The 19,008-nt window shown below is 50.9% G+C and overlaps 6 protein-coding genes across 6 annotated transcripts; 5 read left to right on the forward strand and 1 right to left on the reverse strand.

The window, feature by feature from the left end:
- Positions 1-2,764: 2,764 nt before the first annotated feature.
- On the reverse strand, positions 2,765-4,319 carry AtWU_06079 (UDP-N-acetylglucosamine--dolichyl-phosphate N-acetylglucosaminephosphotransferase; the record flags this gene model as incomplete). Its single annotated transcript, XM_035501189.1, has 3 exons — positions 2,765-3,745; positions 3,803-3,983; positions 4,075-4,319. The coding sequence occupies 3 exons, from the start codon at positions 4,317-4,319 to the stop codon at positions 2,765-2,767; spliced, it is 1,407 nt and encodes a 468-aa protein (XP_035357082.1).
- A 486-nt stretch (positions 4,320-4,805) lies between these two features.
- Positions 4,806-6,084, forward strand: AtWU_06080 (putative nuclear pore protein (SEH1); the record flags this gene model as incomplete). The annotated part of the gene is made up of 3 exons (XM_035501190.1): positions 4,806-4,988; positions 5,066-5,903; positions 5,978-6,084. 3 exons carry the CDS (start codon positions 4,806-4,808, stop codon positions 6,082-6,084), a joined length of 1,128 nt encoding a protein of 375 aa, XP_035357083.1.
- Positions 6,085-6,611: 527 nt separating this feature from the next.
- Positions 6,612-8,135, forward strand: AtWU_06081 (putative proline permease; the record flags this gene model as incomplete). The annotated part of the gene is made up of 1 exon (XM_035501191.1): positions 6,612-8,135. The coding sequence occupies one exon, from the start codon at positions 6,612-6,614 to the stop codon at positions 8,133-8,135; it is 1,524 nt and encodes a 507-aa protein (XP_035357084.1).
- Positions 8,136-11,992: 3,857 nt separating this feature from the next.
- AtWU_06082 (putative PHD finger and SET domain protein) lies at positions 11,993-14,761 on the forward strand (the record flags this gene model as incomplete). The annotated part of the gene is made up of 1 exon (XM_035501192.1): positions 11,993-14,761. One exon carries the CDS (start codon positions 11,993-11,995, stop codon positions 14,759-14,761), a length of 2,769 nt encoding a protein of 922 aa, XP_035357085.1.
- A 1,686-nt stretch (positions 14,762-16,447) lies between these two features.
- On the forward strand, positions 16,448-17,233 carry AtWU_06083 (nuclear transport factor 2 family protein; the record flags this gene model as incomplete). The annotated part of the gene is made up of 2 exons (XM_035501193.1): positions 16,448-16,634; positions 16,725-17,233. 2 exons carry the CDS (start codon positions 16,448-16,450, stop codon positions 17,231-17,233), a joined length of 696 nt encoding a protein of 231 aa, XP_035357086.1.
- A 213-nt stretch (positions 17,234-17,446) lies between these two features.
- AtWU_06084 (putative MFS monocarboxylate transporter) lies at positions 17,447-19,002 on the forward strand (the record flags this gene model as incomplete). Its single annotated transcript, XM_035501194.1, has 4 exons — positions 17,447-17,630; positions 17,686-17,786; positions 17,852-18,214; positions 18,268-19,002. 4 exons carry the CDS (start codon positions 17,447-17,449, stop codon positions 19,000-19,002), a joined length of 1,383 nt encoding a protein of 460 aa, XP_035357087.1.
- Positions 19,003-19,008: the final 6 nt, after the last annotated feature.

A 19,008-nucleotide genomic window follows, 5' to 3' on the forward strand; every position in this document is an offset into this window, starting at 1 on the left:
GAGGGGCAATGTGTATGTAGGAGATCAACGGAAATATAGAATGTGGGGGATGAGAGTGTATTTTGGGGAGAAATGAGGAGAAGGGATAAAGCCCAAACACGGGGAAAGGCAGTGAAAGATAGATAGGAAATATGAACAGCTGGACTGGGAGAAGCGAAGATGGTTTTAACTGGGGAAGACCCGCGATGTCGCAGCGCGGCTTGTCGAGGGGCAGCGCCGGTGTCGGTGGTCAGCACCCAATTGCTGGGTGGCGATTGGCTACGGCCGAAAATTCTGGGGACCGACACCGGCCGGAGTGGCGCTTAGACGCGGCAAATGACGCCGCCCTGACTAACCGGTCTGGATTGATTGGATTTGAAAGAGTATGAGTTGCATGTGCCGATTAACACTAGAAGCGCCTAGTTCATCTTGAACTGCAACAACTGTCTATCTTTTCTGGATGTGTCATGGTCACCAGCACTGTACGAATTGCACGCATGCCGTCTGGCCGCATCCACTACTTGCTTCTTGTTCATGTCGGTCAGGATCACGAATAATCATACATCGGCACATCATTGACCGCCAATCTCCGGATAAATCCCGGAGTCCTTTGGAGTTCCGGTCCGATAATCTGTTTTGTCGGGAAAGAGGGATGATTAGCCCACTTGGAATGCTTAGCTTGCCCGGTTTGTACTGGAGAGAATGGCGCTAGTTTGTGATGTTGCCTAATTTGATCGACAAGACCACAGGTCATCACCTCTTTTGGCTGATTCCCTGGCGCTATAGTAGTAGCTGAGCAGCGCTATGTCTCGCACGCCTTCCTTTTTCCACATGTCAATACTTCGTAGTCCATGAGAGCCGCTTTTGATAAGCCCAACTAGTGGTTCCCACAAGGTATGTTCCTCAAAAGATGCGAATCAGCCGATCACTTTTCACAGCTCTCGCCTGAGTCATACTGCTGGTAGAGCTATCCGTTATCGGAGTATGGTGCAGCCAGCTTCGAGGGCGAGAGTATGAGTCAAAGTCGAAGCTTCTGGGCTTGTAGATCGAATACAGGTTATGGTTCACACGCTTCGTGTAGTATTGTTAAACGAGTTTCGATTTTGGTGCTAATTGGATGCTCCCGATAATACATTCTTTGTTAGACGATGATGCGGGCCGTTTGCTCTCATTTGAAAGTTGCAGTACTCTGCTGGTGGCACTATAGTAGAAAAACAACATGATATGCCATGCTGTCGAACAGAGTTCAATGCATGATTTACCGATTGGCAGAGGTTTTCGTCGATGTGTCGATCCTCCTCTAGAACGTTTCTGAATTCTTGGTGTTCCGTATCTCATCTTGGGCAACAATACTTCTGGGATCTTCCGTTCTGAGTGACCCTATAAACCAGCCAGTCAGTATCAGCTCGATGCTAATGGGGTATCTTTTGTATACACATAACTCTCCCGTCTCCGGAGTAGGACATGGGACAATTCACAGCTCAAAAGAAAGCACTCTTCCTTGCAGGCGAGATATTGGTTTTGACAAGATCGCATGTGGCAGCTCTGGAGACACCTCTCATCTTCCGTCAGCTAGAAACATATGCATATCCGTTGGCTTTTCGTAAAGAGCTGTCAATTGAGACTAAACTCAAAGATGGTGAAAGAGCCGATGGAGAATGACTTGATTGGATGGCACAGGACAGGCGAAATCACCAAGCGAGTATACATGCATAGTAGCCTTCTAGGTGAATAGCAATGTTGATCAGCGCTTTCGCTAACTCGATGGAGTACGGAGGCGATATACAATGGCAGTAGTAGAATAGGTCTTTATACTCCACTCGTCACATTTAGTGAGGTGTTCGGGGTATTTAGCGGACTAGATCCCCTTATCTACAGTTGAGGGTCTCCGCCGTTCGTGGATATTCTTCCGCTCGTATTCATCCTGCAATTACTAGTACTAAGGCATTGAAGCAGGGCAGCGTATGAGCACGAGGAAAGAAAATGGAGGCGTTAGTTAAAACGTCTAGAGACTGGCCAGGTCTGGATATGAGAGAGTATATTTTGGACACGTTGAGCGCACCGTATGCTTTCATTGAGCCTCAGAAGGCCATGAATACAGGATAATCAGTCTTCTTATGGCTACAAGAACACCCTGAGAACCTAGCCTTCTTTAGCGAGAGATAGACACATAACATGGTTTTTTATTGCTCCATTGACTTTCATTTTTGTATAGTAATCTTGCCAATTGGAGAGTGATCCTTGAGCAGAACAAGGAGCTGTTTTGTGGTTCCCCCAATGGATATTTGCCGTTGCTGTTGGTGTAAGGGGCTGGATGTCAGCGTAGTAAGTGGTGGTTAGCAGTTAGCACAGTGTATGGCTTGGGTGTCTATAGAATGAAATGCTAGTGGGTGTGTTGGTGGAGGATGATGTGGGGTGTGGAGGAGATGTGGGGCTACTAAACGATACCCATGGAGCCGTCCTCTCTGTCCATGTTCTTCAGCTCTATAGTAGTCTCTTTCGTAGGGAATGCTCCATACGTCGATGGCGCATTCGAATTCAGGATCCTTCAAAGGCAGTGTCTAGCTCCAAGCTAGCTATGAATAGCACCTGAAGGAGCTAGTTTGGGGGTTCTTCATGGCATTGTCGATTGAGCATAATACAGTTCTTCGTTCATTCTACATAGTGACTGGTTGTTTGCCCAGTCTGTGTGGTGCTAAAAAACAGTTCTTGAAGGTACTTGCATTCTGAATTGAACATCTCCTCGATTACAATTAACACTCTATACTATACCACACTCCCATTACTATACGGAACTCCCGAAGGCCAGATTATCTTCTCGGAACACTAGCAGTGCGAGGCGGTGCCTCACAAACAGACCTGCAAGGCCGCAAAATGTCTGTACAGCCACCATACTCCACGCCAGTTGGTTCTCCTTCATCGGCCCAGCCCATACGAGCCACAGATTGAGGATGGTGAGGTTTGTCGACTCGACAATCTGGCCCTGTTCGTTCTTGGTGACGCGCACCAGCCGTAATGTGTGCAGCAGGTTTAGGGCAGTAGCCACCAGTGGCGATGGCGGGACAGTCCATTCGGTCACCGATGCATCCAACAACCCAGTGACGGAATTGAACTTGGGCAACCGATGGCGCGGGCAAGGAATCAAATTAAAGAGTTGTGGCGTTGAATATAGGAAGTTGAAGATCTGTGGGATGAAGAGAAGCAGGAGCGTCTTGCTGAAGTGACCCAAGATGCCAACGACGGCAAACACCATACCCGCAAAGTAGCAATAGGTATCTCCCACAAAAACTTTTGATGGGTACCAGTTATGGCACAAGAGGGCCGCGGACACTCCAACAAAAGGCAACAAGAAGTATAGAGAGAACAGATGGGAGTCCGTTGCTGGATGCGGGTATGGTGTAATGGGTGCAAGATATAGGACATCGTTTGCTATCAGCAGAACCGCTATCACCAGAGACTGGGCCACTTCAACTCCGTTAATTCCGGCCAGCATGTTGATAGAGTTGGGGCAGAAGATGGCCACGGCCGCCATGTAGGCATAGTACAACCAGCCGAGGTCGATAGTGGAGCCCAGATAGGGCTGCAGCGGCACTGGCACGACGACTTGCGTAACCCCAAAGTCCACAAAGTATACTATAAGCATCGGAATAGCGCCAAAGGCGGGAATGAGGACCTTGTGTCTCCATCGGATATCAAGTAGGTCGTCGCCAATTCCGAGAATGACGATACATTGCAATGAAAGAAGACCGGAAAGATAGGATGCAAGCTGTGTAATTTCGCTGTCAGTAAGCTAGCGCAGATTAGAGCATCCGAAATGACAGACCTTTCCATGCGGAAACCGGTGTAGCATCCGGCCAGTCTCAACATGTTCTACCTCGATTACGACATCTCGGTTGCCTCCACCTGAGGTGGCAGCCACTATATCCTTGTAAAAGGCAAAGGGGATGAAGAATATTAGAGCAAGGAGATAGACAATAGCACAAACGGCTCCCATTGTTTCCGGTCTAATTACAATCCCATTAGCATTGTCATAACGCCAAGTACGCAATGATAAGCTATCATACAAGAAAATGAAGAAACATGGGTTATCCATACATTTCGGGTCTTCTGGGTTTCGCCATATCTCGCCCTTTCAGGCCCGCCTTCAAGAACACTGGTACGAGCCATCGAATCATACTAAATGCGACTGCGAAAGCGATACCGCTAAACGCGAGCGAAGCTACCAAGGGCGCGCCATCGCCTTGGAAAGTATTCAGAAGGATGCCGACGCAGGCTCCCACCAAGGCGAAGAGCCGCCAGGTCTCCTGGCGAGAAAGAGAGCTTGTATTTGCTGCTGCCATCGCGCAAATGGTTTGATGTGAGCCTATCTCCAAGGCCTCATGCTAAGTAGAATTTCACTTCCATAAGGACGCGTAATCTCTCTGGCGCTGGAGAAAGGCAAGGTGGCATCAAGAAGCAAGTGGAGAAATTGGGGAAGGAGCTCTATTCTGCCGGTACATCGTTGACCGCCTTTTCATTTATAGGCGGTGAATACCAGCTCCGACCGGCATCGGGCGTGGCTGCCTTACCTAAGCTGCCTGAAGCTATCGCATCCCGGCGCTTTCATATGCACGCCTTGCTTGATTTCTATAGGCGATTGCAAGGTCGGATCTACATAGATCAGGGGAAGGCTTCACCCCCCCCCCTCTAAGGTTTCTGCAGTTGATCTTTGACGCGTCTCTGAATGTTTGCTTCCTGAAGGTGGTGGCTAAACGCTGGTTGCTGTGCATTCTGATTGATTGATTTGATCGTCTCGTGTCTGATTGGGGATACCGCACACGCCCATCATGGCTGGATTCGCCGACTTCGACGCCGGTCATAGAGACCTGGTTTCGGTCACCAAATTCAACTTTTATGGCAATCGCATCGTCACAGCTTCAACTGATCACCGCATGAAGGTCTGGGACCAGAAAGACGGTGAATGGCAGCTCGTAGATACTTGGCGTGCTCATGATGCGGAGATCCGTGATGTAAGCACTCCCACGGCAGTGGCCCCCTGGTTCCTTGGTATCTGGTCTGGTATTGTTGTGTTTTAACTGTTACTCAGGCGACCTGGAATGGCCCTTTCACGGGCCAGCACATTGGCAGCGTGGGTGAAGACATGAAATGCAAGATATGGCAGGAGGATGTTACGCAACCCCCCAATTCAGGCCGGCGTTTCAGGTCTATCTTTCGCATGACCGCCCCTCAGCGCCACCCATTTGTATCAATCGATTTTCGCAACATTGATCTGGAATCCTGGATGGCCGTTATTACTCGCGATGGCTACCTGATGATCATGGAGCCTGTAAGCCCCGATACTCTTGCGGATTGGCAGCCGTTAGATCAATTTAGAGTCTGCACTGCTCCCCAGCGAGGAGAAGAGACAAGCTTCAAAGTGCAGTTTCACCATGATCCTTCGGACATTACGCATTCTGTATTGCCCTCTTCAGATCGCAAAAGTCTGTCGCTGGTGGTGGCCGCCATGGACAGCGTAAAGATCTATCGCACTGATGCAAGTCGACGCTTTTACCACGCCATCGAATTGACGGGACATGGCGGTCTTGTGAGGGATATCTCTTGGGCCAATGGGTCAGTGAGAGGATATGACCTCATTGCTAGTGGCTGCAAGGATGGCTTCATCCGAGTGTTTGAGGTATATACAACGGCCTCTGGCTCCGGGTCACAGACTTCCAATGGCAACCACGCACATTCTTCATCGCAGTCATCATCAATTCGTGCGACTACCCAGTCAGGTATTGGCTCTGCCCTTGCAAGCCGTGCCCCTGTATCGATGTCCAGTCGTGCTGCACCCGCAGATTCTCAGTTCAAGCATTCATTCAAGGAAATTGCATGCATTGACAGCAAACATTTAGACGTGTGGCAAGTTGGCTTTTCATACGCTGGTTAGTGGCAGACCCCCTTCACAATGGAACGTCGAGACTGCCCTCAGTGCAAGTGCTAATTAGTCTCTACACAGGTGACTGCCTCATTTCCTCAGGCGATGATGGTATTGTACGATTCTGGAAGAAGTCCCTCTCTGGAGAATGGCTCGAGTACGCTGAAACCGATATGGCTTGTCAATAGAGACGAGGTGACTTTGCTGCTGCATCGCTGGAACTCTCAGTTGCAACCTATCCTTAGCTTCTTCCCACTGTGTCTACGCACTGCAGGAGCCATACACCCTGACTCTTTCCCAATACGTGACGGGGTTTCCTTTGGTGCTCTTTTGGGTGTTCTTATTTGTCTCTTTCTGTTCGGACTGGCGTTTGTTGCGGTCTAGCTATGGGAAGATTAGATCTCGGCTTGTTCATCTTGCAGTCATTCTTGCTCTGTTTGGCATACAATGATACCCATGGATTTCTGGCCTATCTATCGTATAGCGTCGCAGCGCCTATCTGGTGTAAGATGACTCCTTGCTGCAACGGAGCTTCCCCAGTCAATCCCCAGTCAACCTTCCCATTTCTTGTGGTTTGTCGGAAGAGGAAGGAGGTACCCTTTCCTCCAATCCGGCAACCACGCCTGCAGCCTCGTCTTCTCAGAAGAAACACCAGGACATCCGTAGGCCTCTTCGACATCCTCTATTTGTCCTCCGCTATCCCTAACCACGTACTATGGCTCTTATTCCCACCTTTGGAACCGGCCTCTTCATTGGGGCCGGCCAAGCTCTGGCTGCCGGTGGTCCAGCATCATTACTTGGTTCATATGTACTGGTATTCTTGTTATCTTACTGCTTGACAACAGCCATTGCAGAGATTGCGGCCCACCGACCTGCGCTCAACGGTACCATGGTGGCTCACAGCTATGAATATGGCTCCAACCATCTAGGTTTTTCTCTAGGCTACCTCAGGTGGTACTCCTTGGCAATGATGGTCCCCTTCGAGATCACCACTGCCATGGTCAATCTCAGTTTGTGGACGCCTGAGCCCAGCATGGCGATCCGAATTGCAATGGTCGCAGTCCTGATCCTCCTATTCAATATGCTCCCCCAGCGAGCTTTCCAACGGACAGAGACTGTTTTCACCGGATTAAAGATCATCACTACTGCGGGGCTGACAATTTGCTCGCTATTCCTAGCAATCCGAGGTATCCCAGGGACACCGATACGAGGATTTCGTTACTGGCACGAACCTGGCCCGATGAACGAGTATCTCATTCCCGGCGGTGGAGGGCGTTTCCTTGGCTTCCTACAATGCTTTCTATACAGCGTGATTTCTTTCACCCTGACACCAGAAATTACTGTTCAGAGAGCTGAGCGTTCCAACACGGAAGGAGGTCCTAGCATCCTGAGCATGGCCCGAACGGACAGTGGCTATCTCTTTGCCCTCTACATTCTCAGCGCGTTCATGATGACCTTCGTTAGTCCATTTGATGAGCCTCGATTGACCAACTATGGCACGGGCGCTGGCTCATCGCCCTTCGTCGTGGGCTATGTACGCGCGGGCATCCCCGCGTTACGGATACTGGTGACCGTGTTGATATTCCTTTCATCGGTCGCCTCTGGACGCTCTTTCCTCTACATATCTTCTCGCACACTCTACACCTTGGCCGAATCTGGACATGCTCCAGCAATGCTTACTCGATGCAACCGGTATCAAGTGCCCTATGTGGCCATACTGACATCTGCGCTGTTCTCATTGTTTGCTTTCCTGTCGCTGGCAGAGTCCAGCTCGGCCCTTTTCAATTCTCTCATGTACTTTATCACTACGTCGGGCTCCATCTCATGGCTTTGCTCGAGTATCATTTACCTTCGGTTCCGGAGGAAGACCGAGGAACAGGGCTTTATTCGAGTCCACCAGTCCCGCATCCAGCCCTATGGAGTATATGTTGGGATCCTAGGCTGCACTTTGCTGCCCATTGCCAATGCTCTTGTTCTTGCGTTCCCCCCGCCATCGTCCGAGGAGCTCCCGGTCCAGTCCTGGTTACAATTGAGAATGAGAAACGCTATTCCTGTGTACCTTGGGATCTTGTCGTTCCTCTCACTCTATTTCGGCCACCAAGCGAGAACTTCCATTTTACAACGGAAGCTCAAGTCGGAGGATGGGACGACCAGTCGTCGAAGCTGGTGGAGAATGTTTGGGCCGGAGCGCGATGGACCGTCAACCAGTGCCCCGGTCTCGAGTCCCCCGGGACCTTGAGAGAGACTACTCTTGAACCTACCTCGTACTTTCATTTCTCGCCTGAAGCAAATGTCCTGGTCGGCTGTCGTGATTCCGTTTCCTTCGCAACTTTATTTGTATTGATAGTGCACGGAGAGCCAGCCGCTTCTGCCATTATTGTTCGTACAGTCCTGAGATCCTTATTCCTTAATCAATGATGCTTGTTTTTTTATCTTATTCCTCAATCATTCAGTACCGCGGTGGACAATGACGCCATCTCAAGCCTTCTCCTTGATGGCCAACCATAGGAGGTTGGAGTAGTCGCTGGTAATGGCATATAGTAGTAGGCAGAAATGAAGGCGTGAATTAGTAGCAAATGGGAAAAAATGTAGGTTGCAACTACAGGCACCAAAGTCTAGCGAGTACCATCCCTGGGTGCTATCATAGGACTTTAACAGGCGTAAGGATTGTCTGTTTCGTTTTATAACAAAGACAGATCGATACATGGAAAAGGGAAGGAGAAAAAGACTTACTACTATGTCCTTACTATACATCCATACAGTTAGGCCCTGTTCGGGGGGCGGTTCGCCACGCACGGGAACCGGCGTGTCAGCCCCTAACGTAATTTTCACGCACTAGTACTTGCAGTAGTAGCGCCCAAGTAATACTGCGTCTACTAGAGGAGATCATATCAGAGGGAGTGTAGAGTAATTGGGCTTGAAATTCAAACATCAAAGGTTCAATAATCATTGTACATTATCATGAGAAGTATTAAGTCCACATTATACTCTAATAATCAAGAAATCATAAGTCCAAACGAGTGGGGGAAAGGGAGAGAGTGCCGATGGCGATGGGATGATTTGATGATGCTTCGGGTGTCGTTTTGCCATCATCATCACCGCTTTAGGTCAGTCAGCCTTCCGACTAGTAAGTTAAGTAAGTAACAACAGCAAGTTGTCGCAGCAGCCAACACGACCTGCTCGCTATTAATTTAGGCCACGGCTCCCCCCTCAGTCTCTCTCCCACTTTTGCGCGAAAACTCCCCTTTTACCCTTCCTATCAAGAGCAAGGCCGAGATCATGTTATCTGAGCACGCCCGTCATTATATTATTATTTCGCCCTTACGACCCCGATCTGCCCCCTCCGTCAATTATTGTTCTTCCTTCCCTGGCAGTCAGTCAAGTCCCTCGCCCGCTGCCTCTCGACCCCCTCAGCGCCCTCCCTCCCTCCCTCTCTCTCCCTCTCCCTCTCCCTCCAGCGTAATGCTCAATACCTGAATACCACCCATCTTTTCCTCCCCCCACTGGACGGGTAAAATGGGGTAATTTTTCATGAGGCTAGCAAGCCATGGAGGATCCCCAACTAACTAACCAGATGCCCAGCATCTTTCGGGTTGTCGATTTTGATTTTGGATTCGGATTTCAATTTTCCTTTCCAAAATCATCAGTCCTGCTCACAGACCATTTCCTTCTCTTCCTTTCCCCTTCCAGCCCTCTCTCCCCTTTTCCCCATTAACCTGCCGGAACAACCCTTCACGGAGGACGATACCTCATAAATCTCTGGGGGACCCCGGTAACTCTGTCACATACCTCTCTCTCATTACTTTCTCCTCATCTCTCCCCAACCCACCAGATCCTCCGGGTATGATATCCTCGGATATTACATCCCCCCCAGGGCTTGTGACGATGACTTGGGCTTGCTCTCGTTTCACTATTTGACTTGACGACTTTTCCATTCATCTGGAACTACAGCTCCTTCACCGGACACTTTAATTCGACGTGGCTTTACTGTGAAGCATGCAGCCGCTCGTCGGTGTTGCCGCCTGGAGTCAGGTACAATAAGCGACCAAAGATAACCACTTGATTTTGCTCATCACTTGACATTGCTCTGATGCTAACTAATTTACCCGTGACTAACCATATCTCTTTGCTTTGCTTTACTTTTCTTCTTTCTTTTCTTTTCTTTTCTTTTCTATATTTATCTGGATGTCACCAGTCTGTTTCTTTACTTCGTCTGCATTGTTTCCTGACCGCTAGGACGGCTAGACAACGCATGCATGCGTTGTAAGGCGGCTTCACTGACCTACGACAGGCGAGACTTTGGCCCGAAACTGCTTCTAAAAGATCCACAGCCAAGTGAAGTCTGGTTTTTCCCTCCCCTTGATTTTGTTTTCGTCGGTCCTTTCTTTTTTCTTTTTTCCTTCTTTTTCGTCTCCCACCCCATCCTTCGCAATGCTGGCACTGGGTAAGGGTATTGGGGGTTTGAAACTCCATTTGCCTCTCGAGGATGTCTGGGATGTCCCTGGACGGAGAGTGACTCTGCCTCTCCTTCTGATGACTGTCAGACTGGTATTTCCACCCGCTATGCCCGAAATGGGACTTGGCATGATGTCTACCCCGATTGGGGGCTGAGAGGCACTGCTCCTGCCGGAACCAGATAAGTGAGATTCCCCACCCGAGGTTCCCCCCAGGCAGCAGTTCCAGTGATGCCTGAGCCCTCAGGTGTTCACCATGCGTGCCAGACAGCCTAGTCCAGGGTTGTTGCCAGGTAAGAAAAGAGGAAGACTGAAGGTACTTTGCGTTCAGGACTAGCTGAGGTCGGCCAGGAGTGCCTCAGGACTGCTGTGGTTCCCTCTTCCCCCCCTTCTTGAAGCTCAGCCTGGGTTTGGCGTGGGTTCGTTTCCGGCCGGCCTCGCAATCTTGCCTTTTTCCCTTTGGTTCCCCATGGTCCCCCCCCCCCCTCCCTTTCGTCCCCTCGAGCTTCCAATTCGTTCCTCGACCGGCCTGTCCGTCGTCGGTTCTGTCCCTTTCGCTCTTCCACGATTCCCCCCCCTCATTCTTCAATTCTGCCGTGTGGATTATTAACCTTCCCCAACGGGGGCTACAAGGGTGAAACCACCCCCCAAAAAGAACAAGATAAAAAAGAAAAGGGTCGAAAAATATAGGCAAGGGCAGTTTAGGTGCAAACCACCTCGAAGCTGTTCCCTAAGCGCACTCACCATCCCAGACATCGGCTCCCCCAGAACCTGGACGGGTGGGAGAAAAAATTCCACGCCATTCCCTTTTCACTCTGGGTCTTGGACGCGCCGCTTGAATGGCCCATCCGTGGCTTTAGCCTCTCGCTCGCTCTCTCTTACGCTCTCCCTCCCTCTGATCCTCGCTTCCTCTCTTCTGCTCTCCTTTCTCCCTCTCTCTCGCTTGCTTGCCCTCGCCTCTTCCCGATTCACCTTCTCGTGTCTCGACTCTAATCCTCCCTCGCCCACCTTTCCGTCATCTCATTCACCTCTTCCCTCCCGACCTTGTCTTCCTTTTCTCGTCTTTGTCCCCCTACTGCTGACCATCCTTCCGAGCGTCATCCTCCTTGATCTCTCCACCTTCTCTACTCTCTTCCTCTCCTTACAGCCTATCCGTTCCTCCATGCGATTCGTGGTCCGTCCGCCTACTCACAATCATCGGCTACCGATCCTCGACTTCTTACTTGCTCACGGTCGCACGCGCCACCGAGGAAGACGACTTCACTGAGACTTCGCTCAACCTGTCCCTTTTCGAACCTGGTGTCCCTCGACAATCTTTCGCAGTAATACGATCCTTCCATCGCTGAGCAACCTCTATCGGCCTTCCTACCCTCGCGGGCTCATTCCTTGCCGGTTCATTCATCGATAAAGAGGGTGGCACATTGTGGACTTCATCACCTGGCTTCATCATCTTCCAAGGTCGAACCATCCCTTCTGTCACTGTGGACTGTCGTGAGAGTCTAGGTCAGGCGACGACTATCAGTGAGCAACAGGTGATATGCGTGCTGGGTTTTGACAGGTTCCCGTAATACCGTTCGTCCCCTCGAACCCTCAACAGCGCATTTTTCTCTGTTCAGCTCAAGAGGGGGTATTCTGTCGGATTATGACAGATACCTCCCCAGTCGCCATCACGCATCCAACCACGGAGCCCCCTGCGGTCACCGCCCCTCTGAACTCGCCCATCGTAAACGGCGCTGTTTCTGACTCGGTCGCCCCTGACGAAGAAGAGCCGTATACCATCAAGTGCATCTGCGCTTTCGAGGATGACGATGGTAATACGGTCTTCTGCGAAGGGTGCGAAACCTGGCAGCATATCGAATGCTACTATCATGGCCGAGATGTGCCAGAAGTCCATAACTGCGTGGAATGCGAGCCGCGTTCCCTCGATGGCCGGCGCGCTACGGAACGACAGAGGCGTCTCAGAGAACAGAACGACGGCGGTGACCGGAAAGCGAAACGGTCCGGTGCGAAGAGTCATAAGAAGAAGGTCAAGGAGCACGGTGGTGATCAGGTAAACGGCTTCCATCACCGGTCGGAATCCAGCGCCCGGGATCAGCCCCTTGCAAAGAAGGTCAAAACCAATCATCGTTCCTCGGGGTCGGTAAGCTCCGTGTCTAATGCACCCAACTTACCCTCTGATGCGCGCAAGCGGGCAGCACCCTCCATGAGCCCGACCAAGGCATCAGGGCCTTCCATTCCTTTGTATTCGCACGAGTTCCTTCACCTTTACGATCAGGGGAAAGACTATGCCAACATAGACAGCAACCTGTTTGTGAATCTGCATCTTGCGGCGGATTTTGCTGCCTGGGTCACGGAGCCGGAGGCTGTTACCCGCATCACGAATGGGCGCTCCCCAAAAGAAATCTTCACGTGGTCTGGTGCAACACTTGACAGATCACGCTGGCCGACATTGTCTACTGAAACGATCACGGACTCGAGCATTGAGGTGGAAGGCCAACATCCAACCTGGAAAATCCTCAAAACTCGCGATCGTGTCGGCAAAGACGAAATTGTCGGTGAAATCACGGGCAAGCTTGGTTTCTTACGCGACTATTGTCTTGACCCCAGTAATCGATGGCAAGAGCTTCGTCATCCTGAGCCCTTTGTCTTTTTCCACCCTCAGCTTCCAATTTACATCGATAGTCGACATGAGGGGAGCGTGCTCCGCTACGTGCGGCGCTCCTGCCGGCCGAATGTTACCATGAAAACCTACATCACGAATCAGGTAGAGTACCACTTCTGCTTTGTGGCGAAGGAAGACATTGCTGCAGACTCGGAAATCACGGCTATGTGGTACCTAGATCCTCAACTCTTTGAGTCTACCAATGGTATAGTCAAGCAGGAGGCCAGTGACAGCACGCACGATGCGCCTGCCATCTGCATCAGTAATGTCCTCTCCCACTTTGGCGGATGCGCCTGCGTCCCTCCCGCAAACTGTTTGCTGTCCAGCGTTGATCGACGACGTCACCCCAAGTTGATGGATGCGAATGCGAAACAGCCGAGTGCTAAGCGAAAGAAGACAAAGCCCAAGGCGAATATTTCTCCGCCTGCAACCACAAGTCGGGCGGGTAGTGAGACCACTAAGAACCTTGATGAAGATGATCAGGCTGATAGCCGTTCTGCATCGGGCTCTATCCGAGGTCAAACTCGCAGTCGGGATCTCACCCCTACTTTACAGACTCCTACGGAAGCGTTTTTGCTCGGGGAATCGGAACTTTCGGCTCGAGACAAGCGTAAGATCGCTGCAGCAGAGAAGAAGTTTCAACAACTGGAGCAGGACCAAGCATCACACAGAAAGAAGAAACGGGCTAGTGGTCAATCCAGCCATGCTCCACGCGAACGCCAGTCATATTCTCCTCCCTCGGGCGGACCTGTGGGCTCGCTTCCCGGAATGCGTCATGGCTCACCGCGCAAAACATCCGGCAGTCACAGCACACCTGGACGGTCTCCCCTGGGGCGTTCACATTACGTGGACTCCGCTATACAGACCGAGCCGGATGCTAGCGATGGTGTGGTTTCGCCTTCCCTGCCTTCCCCTCGTCGACCTTGTTTCGTGCCCTTGACTCAGCGTTTGCTGAAAAGATGCTATTCTGATCGTATCAAGCTTGAGCAAAGCAGCCCATCCCCTGTTACTCCTCGAACTTCTCTTCTCGAGCATTCTGACTCTTCGCCGACTTCCACGAGCCCGCATGAGGCAGCGCCATTAACAGCCACAACTCCCAGCATATCCGCCGACATCCAGGACACAGAGATGAGGGATGTTGATTCGCCAGTAGAGACCTCGCCGTCCCGTTCCGTTACACATCTCGATGCATCTCCCTTGTCAGGACGGGGATCGGTCAAGCCGCCCGTGCCGCCCCCTTGGCCATCAACTGCAGCGCACAACGCTCGGATACCTAGTAATATTGTGCATAAACAGCGCAACACTGATCTCCGCGTTCCTCTGCCCCCCGCAACGCTACCTCCGCCCCCTTCGGCCACCAGCCCAGGGTCTACAGCCCCATCGGCGTTGTCCTCACCTTCAACTGATGTGACTTCGCAACCCCACATTCCCACCACGCCGGTGTCTGGCGTGGCAGGCCCTAGTCCGGTGAAAAAGAAACTCAGTTTGGGTGACTATCTCATTCGCCGGGGCACCATGACCACGCCTACCTCTGAGAAGACTCAAGCTCAGGCTACCGCCATGCTACCGCCCACACCACCTGTACCGCCTCCGACCGGCCGTGATGGAGCTGCTGCTGGGCACAACTCTTCCGCGGCGGCCAAGGCGACCGGCGACGAAGTGCCGAAGCCAGAACGGGGGCCCCAGGATGTCAGCATGAAGGATATTCCCGGAGCTACGCAGACTTCACACATACCCTCAGCGACGTGACGATCTGAAGCTATCTCATGTGGATTACTCCCCTGGAAGTCGGGGTTTACACGATATAATACGCGTTGATTACTTTCTTTGTGGAACAATTTCTGCGAATTTGTTCTTTACTTCATTCCCCTTTTCTTTCTTTTGCTTCGACTTGTACACGATGGGAATTGACAGGCGTTCAGCCGGCGGAGCGGTTTTGATTTGACCGGCGTATTCGGCGTGTTGGAAATGGAACGGGTTCAGGGAAATACTCCGGATGAGTTATGGGCATGGGAAATGGTTTTCAGGAGGACCTTTACGGGTCATGATGTGAGCGCCTGCTTCACGATTGTCATTATTACTGTCAGACTTTTTTTTCTTTCCCTTTTCTATTTCCGTTCTCCTCTTCTATTACTAGGATATTTGTGACATGACTCCCCAAGCGCCGAGCATTCGGACTCTGCGGAGTGGATCATGACGAATGAAATTCTTCTTGAATGTTTAATCGATGGCACTGGTTCCGTAGCTGAATGCATTTAAGGTACACGTTGCTGGGCTGATTTCTAGTCATCTTAGTGACGTCAGGCAAAATCCCATTGTGCTCTGCATAAGCTTTGGATGGCTTTCGAGGAAACCGGAATATAGACATGAAGGAAAGGAGAGCCCAGGAATGGGCTCGGGAGGGTTAAGTGCTCCGGATATGCAGGGACTTTTTTCTTCCTAGATGATCGGGCTCTCCACCTGTAAGAAAGAGCAACGCATGATCAAACAACTACTTCCATCCAATTCTCTGCCCATCAAAACAAGCCTTGAAGCGACAGCTCTTTCATCATAGCTCTGGCTCGAGACGTGGGCCGGGACGCGGATAAAGAATTACCAGGGAGGCGCGCCTTGGGCCTCGAGACTTTTCCCGCCTGCGCCACTCGCCGAAGCGTTGAGTCGATTGTCTAGACCTTGTTTATTCGGTATGCCAGGGCTGGCATAGCTGCAGGGGCCGTATTCAGCGATGTCTCGGCCGCTCCTGGACCAGTGGTTGATGACTCTTGTGGTGCCACTGCCACGCCTTTTATCACACTGAATATGGATCACAATGTGCCGTGTAGGAGACGATTCTCATCATTATTGGCTGCTTTGTTCCATAGTGATATAGTAGGGAGGAATAGCTATAAGCCGCTCCAATGGACTGATCCTCAGCATCAAGAGTATGTTGCCTTGCTTATCTTGTAGTAGGGTTTGGGGTACGGCTGAGTATTTGTCCGTCGAAGATGATGACAGTAACAAGGTCTCGTTAATTATTAGTTCAAGAAATGATTTAGCAAGGCTGAGAGATGCCGGTTATCATGCTGACTCGGGATACCGGGCAGTATGGACGCCCTGCATACTAATGATCAGTCTGGAATGGGTGTCCAGACAAGCTCATCTAGACGCTATCCGGCTCCACCGGCCCACTGCGAATGACGAGGCCGGCTCGTTGGTTGCCTGATATCATTCCCACCGGATGACATCAAGGACAAGGTTGACTGTCGGCTTTCGGGTTTGCCGAGACAGACAGGCAACTACTACTCCATCACAACTATGAAAGAAGTATATATTCGCGTGCTGGTGCCCTGGATGGTTCCTGGTTGATTCAGACAATTCTACAAATACTACTATTTCTCTTCCATTGAATAGCATTCCTTTCCCTTGTCGATCTATATCTAGCACCTACTATACATCATGGTCGTTAATATCACCGCTGAAGACCCTCAACCTACCATCCACAGCCACATCAATGGCACCACGGAAGAGATCTTGGATCGGCTCTGTGTCACCGAGCTCCTGAAAGGATGGCCGGTATACCGAGATGCTTCTGAATGGGCCCACTACCGAAACTGTTTCGCCGAACAGGCTTATATCTTTACCAGTAAGTTCTCACCTTTGAGCTTTTGTCTCTTTACATATCTTAAACCTCTCATCAAAAACATCTGACTAATATGATTCACTCAATCTACAGCATGGAGCGGCGGCATGCCCATCGACGAATTCATCGAAGTCTCCAAGAAGGGCCGTCGAAACGGCGACCACATCATGCACCGCGAAAACGGCACGCTCGTCGAGCTGAACTCCAAGACAGGCCGTGCCGTCGGAAAGATGAAGGCCACCATCACACAGCGCTTCTCATTTGATGGCATTGAGTTTGATGTTGAATGTGACTGCCGCTTTATCATGTGGTGCCAGAAGGATTCAGCCGGGTGGAAGGTCCACTACAAGCGCTTGTTCTATGAGAAGGATAAGATCATGCCCGTGGACGGCAAGCATGTGCCCGATTTCTCGGAGGAGGAGCTCAAGCCATATCCGTATGGATATAGGTATCTGGGTGCGTCTCAGGCCAGGCTGGGACATAAGATCAAGTTGGATTTGCCGACGATGGAGGATAATGATAAGTTCCGGGGGATGTATGAGGCTATGGAGAAGTGGTTGAGGGGAGAGGATATTAAGGAGACTTTGGGGATTCCTGTGTAAAATTTTGATGGGATGATGGGAGGTGTCTTGTATATAGCTCATTGATATGAGGATAATCATTATGATGATCGTTACGATTATGAAAACTACTTATGATTCGTTCATGCTGAGGCTTGAGGGGTTGCGGGGTAGTCATCCACCTACTCGGGCATTATCCTTCTATCTTTTCTCTCTTCTTCTTATCAGTTACATAAGAATTATCGAATCTCAGACATGACATCTCACGAACTGGCCGATTTAAGGTCTGAACATCACTCATCGTCTCACCCATCCATCGAAGAGTCCAACAGCTCCCCCCGTCATGAGCTCGAGCAAGTCCCACTGCCACCAGTCGACCAGGGCAAAGGTGCCTGGTTGATCCTCGCGTCATGCTGTTTAATTCAGTTGCCGGTCTGGGGTGCGCATTTATTTTACCCAAAAGTAGCTACATGTCTGCTCATTCAGGACGCCAGGGTTCTCTCTCGTTGCCGGTATCTTCCAGGAATACTTTGAGACGCATGATGACCTCGAGGGAAGTAAAGGGGGTTTGGCGATCATGGGGACCACGGCAACGGTGATCTTGCCTGTTATTACCATTATGTTCACCTCCATATAGCTGACAATTTTCTCTTCACGCAGGGAATCCTCTATCTTCTGTCACCTATAACATTCACACTCTTGACCCGCTACCCGCATCTCCCAAAGTCCTGTGCATTTGTCGGACTAGCCCTCAGTGTCGGGGGCTCTCTGCTGTCTTCTTTCGCCACAACTGTCTGGCAAATGATTGTGACCCAGGGCGTGATCTGTGGCCTTGGAAATGGCCTCGTCTTCAGTCCTACTACACTCTATCTAGATCAGTGGTTTGTTCGCCGCAAAGGTCTCGCATATGGAATTATGTGGGCTGGTAAGAGCATCTGCGGTGTAGCTCTGCCCTTCATGACGAGTGCCTGTCTTGACCGATTTGGAGCAAAGACGACTCTAAGGGCTTGGACGGTAGTCACGGTTAGTCTTCTGCTTATCCCAATATTCTTATTCAAACTGACTAGGCATTGTAGCTACTCACGCTTGCTGCGACCCTTCCTTTCATCAAACCACGAATCCCTCCAGCCCCATCTACCACTCCGCAGCCTCTGAACCTCGCTTTCTTGAAACTAGCCACGTTCTGGATGCTCCAGCTCGGGAACATCATCCAGAGCTTCGGCTACTTCTTGCCTAGCACGTATCTACCGTCGTATACAACAACTGCAGCTGGCCTGTCAGACACCACAGGGACTCTCCTAGTAGCACTATTCAACGCCACCTCTGTTGTAGGTGGAATAGTCTTGGGATCTCTCTGTGATCGCTTCGCTGTCAGCAATATCATGCTGCTCTCCTCCGTAGGCTCTGGAATGTCTGTCCTGCTGTTCTGGGGCCTGTCAACATCGTCCCCATCTGCAAGCTTTCCACAGGCCGCCATCGCCCTCTTGGTTCTCTTCTCCATCACATACGGATTCTTTGCCGGGGGTTTCAGTTCCACTTGGTCGGGTGTACTCACCCAAGTCAAGCGCGAGGTTCCCTCGCTGGAAACCGGATTAGTGTTCGGGCTATTAGCCGGTGGAAGAGGCATTGGCAGTGTTATTAGTGGCCCATTGAGCTCAGCTCTTATGCAGCGGGGTTCCATTACCGGGCAAGAAAATGGGGAGATCGGGTATACCACCGACTATGGGGCATTGATTCTATTCACTGGCGTAACAGCTATTTTTGGAGGATGGAGCTGGATGTGGCATCACCGACAACTCTGCTTGTGTTAATAACGT

Source organism: Aspergillus tubingensis (assembly GCF_013340325.1).
Source record: "Aspergillus tubingensis WU-2223L DNA, scaffold_7, whole genome shotgun sequence".
NCBI classification, from domain to species: domain Eukaryota; kingdom Fungi; phylum Ascomycota; class Eurotiomycetes; order Eurotiales; family Aspergillaceae; genus Aspergillus; species Aspergillus tubingensis.